Genomic DNA, 8248 nt, shown 5'->3' with positions numbered 1-8248 from the left:
AAAAAGAAAACACTTTCTTTCCCCTTTTATGAGAGGCATGATCTCGCAGAACCAAATCCGTGCTTTGACGAGAAGGAAATGCATGCCTCTTGAGGAAAGAAAAAAAGGGTTTTTCCCCTTTTTAGGGTGGCATGACTGTGCCTCCCACGGAAGCAAATCCATGACTTCATGAAAAGTAAATCCGTGTCACTCGTGGAAGAAAAAAAACACATTTCTTTTCCTTTTTTGAGAGGCACCATAGAAGCAAATATGTGCCAAAAGTATATTCGTGTCTCTCGTGAAAAGAAAAGCGCGTTGTTTCCTTTTCCAAGTTGCACGACTTTGCCTCTCATGGAAGCAAATTTGTGCCTCTCGTGGAAGGCAGAAATATGTTTTTCTCTTTTCCGAGAGACACGACTCATGGAAGCAAATCCGTGCCTCCACGAGAAGTAAATCGGTACCTCTCGTAGAAAGAAAAAATGAAAACGTATTTTTTTTCATGCACAACTGCACCTCGTGGAAGCAAATCCATGCCTCACGTAGAACGAAAAAAGCGCGTTTTCATTTACTTTTCCGATTATGCCTCTCACAGAGCAAATCTGTGCTTCCACGAGAAGTAAATCATGTCTCTCGAGGAAGAAGAAAAACGTATTTTTCATGATTTTTTTAAGTTGATTCAAAAGCTAAGAAAAACTGAAAAGCTAAAAAACTAAAAAAAAAATCTAAAAGCCGAAAACACGTACGAAGAAAATGAGGAACACATGACGGCTGCTGAGAGCGCGTCAAGTGGCAGGCTTCCCAGCCCATCCAAAGTGACCCGCTGACTAGTTGCTCCACATGAGGTATAGCCACGCTCGTTAGGTTAATCAAAAGAAAAAGCCACACCCGTCAGGGGCCACGTTTCGTATGGATTACACGTGGACTACCCCCTATGCTACTTTCTTGCGCCCCCTTCCTCCATCCGATCTATGCCTGTGGGAATGTATCCGGTGCACCGGATGCTATGGAATATTTTAAAAAATCTGAGAAAATTCTAGCACGTTAACGCAACATCAACGTATGATGTTACAAATTTTCGTATACAAATTCGAAATATTTTTTGAGATACAAATTTGACAAATTTGACATCAGTGTGATAATGGGTCAAATCTAAAGCCCAAGTTTATATACTATTTAGCGTTGAATTTGTCATTCTTGTTTTTCGACTTATGTTTCGAATTTTGACTTGAAATTTCGTGACAACCTACATTGATGTTGTGTTAGCGTACTAATTTTTATGTATATTTTAAAAGCACAATGTGAGTTTGGTGCATCGGTAGCACCACAAGCTCCGATACACCAGATATTTTCCCCTATACCCGTCACCACACCATCTCCTCTGGCCGTGCCACTTACTTCAATCCACTGCAGCCAGTTGGAACCAGTTGTGGTGGTGCGAGCGGAGCCCTGGGGGCTGGGGACGAGCGGGCCACGGTGGTGCTGCTAGCAGGCGATGCGCCGGGGATGAGGCTGCGAGCCCAAACATGGAGGAGTTGTGACCGCGTAACGGTGGTGCAAGCCTTAAGCAGTCTAGCGGTGTCGTCCCTATCCACACGAGCACTACAACTAGCGCAGTGCTAAGCCGGGACCGTCGTTAACTTTTGTGCACATAGCAATACTCCCCCATGCATACTGCACACTTGGAAAAAATTCTCCCTGCATACATAGTTACATACAGCAACATAAAAGAATGATTCACTCTCCATCAACATCAATAAACATAATTTTCGCAAAAGAAGACATGAAAAACTTTTATTACCATTTGTCACACTTGTTATATATGTAGGATGCAACACAAATACCTAGAGCAGAATGCATATATAGAGGCCTTGTGACAATGAGTTGAGATATTTAATGTTTCAAATGATGGCTATCCAGAAACACAGATGGGTTCTTCTTTTAGAACCGCTAACACCTCTGAGGTGTTTGTTTTGGGTCTGTCTGTCCCAAACAACCCCATGAAAGTTGGTGCATTTGGTCCTCAGCAATAATCTTCGCCACCGAAATGTCCTTTTCTTTTTTCATCTTTGCCTTGGAAATAGTCTCATCTTTAAATTCCGTTGCCGTTAGAGTGTTGATCCCATGCCGGCCCTCTATCAGTTCCCTTGCCTTTTTACTTAGGCTGTCCATCCATTCGGTGTACTGGCCACATACATAATACACCATGCCGCCTATGGGAGTCATCAGGATCATAATTGTGTGGACGACGAAGCTCTGGATCACTCCCTTACACTCCTCGACGAGCAGATTGAATCCTAAGATGACCTTCTTCATACCCATCTTGTGTTCCACCCTCGTTTCCTCGGAAAACCTAATGAACTCACCCAAAACCAAGGTGGAGGCAATTGTGGCGGGGAATGGAGATTCATGGATCAAGGCAGGCTTCTTGGTGGGAGTGCATAGCGGCTGCATCTGCATTGTTAACACTAGAGCTAGGGCGATGATGATGGCCGACTTGTAGCACTGCTTGCCGCACCTGGACTTGGGCTCCCCCGACACCAGCGGTAACAAGGTGAGGGATAGAATGGTGACATACCTCATCATGCACCAAGTAGGTGATCCGATAATGGTTTATGAAGGCAACGAGGCCAACGAGTGTGGCTTTTGCGTGGGAGAAAATGGAAGGGAAGGTAGCGAAGGATTCAGAGATGTCGACCAGTGTGTCCAACATACATTTTGTCGCCGTGAAGGAGAGGCCGATGATATATACTCACCGGCACCAACTTGGGGTAATTGTTGAACTTGTCTGGCGCAAGCAGTATTTGGGCCCAGGCGCCTAGCCACATGACCACTAGAAACAACAACACCACTAGAAAGGACAGTGCCATGAGTGCAAGAAGTGGTGTGAGGACTATGTTGGAGACACTGAAAGGCTTCATGCACATATGCAACAGCACGAGCGTGAGGCCGACGATGAACGAATCCTTCATCGAATCCAACAGCTTACACGATAGTGCCATCGAGCACACGGTATAGATGAGATAGCCAGCAAGGCCAACAAATGTTGCTTTCATGTCGAAGTCAATGGAAGGCTTCTCGAACGGTGTGCCCCACATCATGTTTAACAACACGAGGGTGAGGCCAACAATGACCATGAGCGCCAACTAAGGGTGGACGTACCGCATGGGACACCAAATGTGTAATTTGCAGATGGCGCCCGTGGCTATGACGAGGACCGGACACGACAACGCCACCATGCACATGATATAGACGAGGTAGCCCGCAAGGAAAACAAGGGTGGCCATCATGACTGACGCACTGTCGGAATGCTTCATGAACATATCCATCACGGTGAAGGTGACGCCAACGACGATCATGAATATCCAATAGGGGCAATTCTCCCCGGGTTGTGTCTGCAGTCCTGCACGGCACACGGAGACGGCCATGATGAGCACCATAAACGACAATGCCATCATGCACGCGATAGCCAGCGAGCCCAAGAAAGGTGGCTGCCAAGATGGAGGGGAATTCAGTGACCTGAGCAGGCCACATCATATCCTACCGCGACAAACTCATCCGCAACCGAGAGACAAAGTCGCTCAACCATCGATGATATACATCATCCAAGAGGCATGTGCAAGTATTGTGGCCATTTGAAACAACTAATAGGTTGGTGGCCAAGTGGTGCGCAAATCATCGAGCAAGTAAGTTGTTCTATGTGTTAGTCATTTGGCCGGCTATGTTCTATGTGTTGGTCATTTGGCCAAATATGCAAGCTGTTCACAATGTTTTTCTTTGTAGTCTTCCCGTACGTGCAACTTGTTCTGTAAGGTGAAGAAGAGGAACTTCGTCCTCTCGCATTTTTTGGTTGAAGTTGAGTGGGCAACCCAAAGTGTAGAAGAGAAAAAAGACTAAGCTCGAAGAGAAGAGGGTTGAGATCATGGTCTCTTCGAAGGATTTAAAAATGTTGACCTTGAAGATGAAGGGGTTGGATGACGATGTAAGAATGATCATGCAAGCCGCACGTCTTAGGATGTTGAAGCGCTTGGAAGAGCGGCTAGAGACGACGAAGAAGGGGGCGGCCAAGAAAGATGCGGATGGCGAGGATGAGCCGGTGACAGAGTGAGCGTGGAGGTTCGGATAGCCGGTCCGGAATGGATTGCCGGACTGTGATACTTTTGTGACCGGACATGTAAAAACTATGAACACCGGCCTCTCTTTTGTTGTGATCGGGCGCTATGTGATCACGCACTATGCATTGAAATTCAAATTGGCCGGACCTGGACGAACACTTAAGGAATGTGGTTGGATGGCCAACTCTTTCATCTATGTCCACGGACTAGTCTAGACCAGTTTACGGACAAATAGTGTGTCGGGTCAGTATTGGAGTTGCCCTAAACGCCATACACCATAACAGTAGGACTATATATTGATTAGTAGGTTTTTGTGCTGATTTTTTTCCGTAGCGAGGCACAAACAAGTACCTTACTCAACATAACAGTAGGACTATATATTCATCCATAAGCATCGCACGTACATCAATACAAGTTACATATTTTTTGCGTCGATCAATACTACAACTACAAACTTACATGAATCGTAGTAAGATCCATAGCCAGTGTTAACATCTTATCACAGTCGACCGTGATCATCACAGCTCGATTATTTATTCAATATATATACGCTGCTACGTACATGAACGCAAGCATGCATGCATAGCCACACACGTACGTATAGCCTAGTATGGGCTCTCCCCCAAGAGGTTGCCCGGCGGGTTGTAGCTGCAGATGATGAAGACGCCGAAGCCGCTGGCACACACGACGCGGGCGCAGCCGATGGCCGTCGAGTCGCGCCACACCACCTGCGTGTAGGTCAAGCATGTCTTGAGCGCCGGCGCTGAGCAGGTGTTGCTGTCGTGGTCGTAGTACTGCTTGTTCGACACCCACAGTGCCACGGCGTCCGCCGCTGTCCAGTCGGCCCCACTGCCTCTGAAGAGGTTCTCCCCGTACGGATGGCCCGCCGGAGAAGTTTTCAGCCGGCAGTCGCCGCGGCGCTGCCTCGCGTACGCCTGCGCGTACGCGGCCACCGTCTCGTTCCAGATCACCGGCCCGACGCCCACGTCGGCGCGCGCCGCGTTGTGGGCTTCCACGAAGTCCTCCGGCGAGTTCTGGGCCGTGGCCACCATGACGGACGCGAGAGCTAAGAGCAGTACCGCTGATAGCTTCGGCGAGTACTCCATTGCTAAGCCTAATACAAAATTAAGGGTGGGAAGATGTGTATGCGAATGTATCTGTAACGATGATATAGGCTGCCACCCTGAGCTGTGTATTTATACTGCCTGAACAAGATCGATGGCTTCTCTAAGCTAAGTTTGTAAACTCTGATAATAGAAAAGAAATTCAGATAACTTAAAATTTGCAAACCGTGTCGGAATAATTCAAGCTGATGGAACAGAATGCATTTTATCTGCAGCTGTCCAGCTCACTGAGTTAGTCAGTCATCGTGACAGCTGTAACGCGTTATTTCTTCTGAGACATGATTGTTCCAAAACGCATTTTATCTGCAGCTGTCCAGCTCACTGAGTTAGTCAGTCATCGTGGAACCTGTAAAGTGTTATTTCTTCTGCGATTGACTCTTCAGAGTAGCTTCGTCACTCATATTTACATACTGGAATGCATTGACATGGCCCAATTATTTGACATAGGAAATTGGTATAGCAAGTTGACATTGTAATCATGGAATGCATTGATAAATTCGGGTGTCCTTCTCTAATCGGTACCTAGCCGACCCCTCAAAAGCTTCATAGGAGGATAACTTTTACTCTAGCCGCCTCTTAGTCCCTAAATATACTCGCCTGCGGCCGGCTGGAGTAATTTTTTTTCCGCTCCGAAGACGCCATCGCACCTCCCGTTCCATCCGCGGCCCAGCCCCGGACCGCCGCCGCCGCACCCCACCGCGCCCACCATTCGCCGGTCACCCTAGAGCAGAACGTGAGCGGAACGATGACGAGAATGTGGTGGAGGCGTCAGTCGCCGGAGCTTGAGATGCAGCAGACGAAGGCGAGATAGAGGAGGCGGCCTATGCGTGGTTGCCTCTAGCGCGGATGAAACCAACAGCATGAACGAAGAGGGACATGGCCACACGTCATGTGGTCGCCGATGACGCATCCTCCTCGCTCGTGTTGCTCGTCCTGACGTGGTTACTATCATCACCACTTGCCGTGAAGACGCATAGCAAGTGTTCGATGAAATGTACGAGGCAAGTGTAAGCTTGAGGGAGCTAAGTTTAGAGGTTCGGTTAGGAACCACACATTTTTTAGAGTAGGGAAGATACTCCTCTATGATACTCAGTGGTTTACTCACTTAAATTATAAGGAATCAGTTAGGGATGCTTTATGCACATTAGTCAAACCAGCCACCATAATCCTTCAATTATTCTGGATTAAATCTACATTGATCACTTCCAACGGCCTTCTGTGGATAATCGAAATTTAGTGGTGGCTTTTGAGGTCTCCTAGTTAAATATCTTCCCCTAATTTCATCTTGCTTCTTAGGATTGCTGGCATACTATGAAATTATTATGTTCCAGTCGGACGAATCATATGGCATCATCTATGGAGACAGATAAATTAATTTAGATGATGACGCACTATCTACATTTGTTGCACTTTGCTTACATCTCACGGGCGATCTTGAAGTTATTATCTAAATGTGGTGATCATTTTTTCTTTGAGAAACATCACTCCATAGCCTATATCAATCAAAGTTCAGGGAAAAAGAAACTAGAAAATTAGGGCAAATAATAATCCGTCCCTGTCCTAGGCTATAAGACATGTAGAGGGACAATGTGATCTCGTTATCTTCAATCTAGACTTCGATTGCCGACCTCTGTCAATGCCAATTGATGCGGAGCATCCCAAGGCCATCCCATGGACCCAACTACATCTTCTACGACATCTCTTGGACCCATGACACGAGCATGTGCAAGAGCCCTTGAAACCGAGGTGACATCTCTCCTCTCACATTTCCACTTTGATGCACATGAGACATGGCTACTACCTCATACGGACACTTTGTGCATTCTTAGGTATCATGGAGAAGCTAAGGAGTAAGGAGAAGAGGAAGAGGAAGAGGAAGATGGATGTGAAGACGGAGACAAAGAAGAAGGGAAGATCGAAGTCCCCAGGCTCAGAACGACCGACAGATCCCGGACGTCCGACGACCTCCAGGCTCCGGACGACCGGCGTTTCCACACCCGAGCCAAAACCCACGGACATCCAACGCCCGGACGTCCGACCCCGACCGGACATCCGACCAATGACCACCCGAGAAGAATCTATGGACGTCCGACAGGCACAGGACGTCCGGACCCTCGCGATCCTCCGGACGACCGGTGACCCCGGACGTCTGACGCCTGTGCACCGTTTCGAGTTGGGCCGCAGCCCATGTACCCCTTCGCCCCCTCTTTTGCACTAGGAATATATATACTCCACCTCGTCCAACTTTCTAGGGTTAGCAAAGGATTAGCTCATATTTTGTGTGAGAGCTTTGCTCATCCACTTGGTTACCTTCTCCTCGGAGATTCGAGCCTCCTATGGAGAAGATCCCCAAGCGGATTCAAGACCCCTCTTTAGGGAAGAACATCAAGACCTCCTCACGGAGAAGACCGTTACCCTTGTATCGTCCTTGGTTGATCGTGTACCGTGTGAACCCTATGTATTCGATGATCTATCACATGTGTAACTTGTTCTTGTTGGTTTAGTGTTTCTCTTGTGTTTCCCCCGTGTTTTCCCTCGTTTCCCTCCTTGTGTTCTCATGTTCATCGCGGGATCCGCTCCTATCGTGAAAGATCGGGCTATAGGGTTCCTACCCTACATCAGCTTGGTATCATGAGCCACGTTGATCACGATTTCGGAGCCACCCTGTTGTGTTTCTAGCCTAGTTTTTGTTGTTTTTCGTCCTAATTCAAAAATTCCCCACAAAAATAGCCCCGGTTTTTTTGACTTGTTAGTGTGTTGAGATTTTGTTGGTTTGGATCCGTGGATTTGCTTTGTTTTGAGTGGATCTAGCTTTTCCCCTCTTTCCCCATCCTTTCCATCCACAAAATCATCCGGATTTGACCATTTTCGCCATCTCCACCTAGAACCCTAGCTGTTCATCCCGTGCCCGAAAATCGCCCAGGCACCGGACGTCCGACGACCGGCCCAGATCGGGCGTCCGACCGACACTGACAAAACTGAATTTTTCAGTGTAGTTACCACCACCACCCCCACATTTCCGCATACGCACTC

General features: G+C 47.6%; 1 protein-coding gene across 1 annotated transcript; it reads right to left on the bottom strand.

Annotated features, from left to right (window-relative positions):
* Positions 1-4582: 4582 nt before the first annotated feature.
* Positions 4583-5197, bottom strand: LOC119303545 (pathogenesis-related protein 1-like). Its single transcript, XM_037580674.1, has one exon. It carries the CDS (start codon positions 5195-5197, stop codon positions 4697-4699), a length of 501 nt encoding a protein of 166 aa, XP_037436571.1. The 3' UTR covers positions 4583-4696.
* Between the last annotated feature and the right edge of the window lie 3051 nt (positions 5198-8248).

This window comes from Triticum dicoccoides, chromosome 5A (genome assembly GCF_002162155.2).
Source record: "Triticum dicoccoides isolate Atlit2015 ecotype Zavitan chromosome 5A, WEW_v2.0, whole genome shotgun sequence".
NCBI lineage: Eukaryota > Viridiplantae > Streptophyta > Magnoliopsida > Poales > Poaceae > Triticum > Triticum dicoccoides.
Note: the sequence above shows the minus strand (reverse complement) of the source record. Positions and strands in the feature narration are given on the sequence as shown.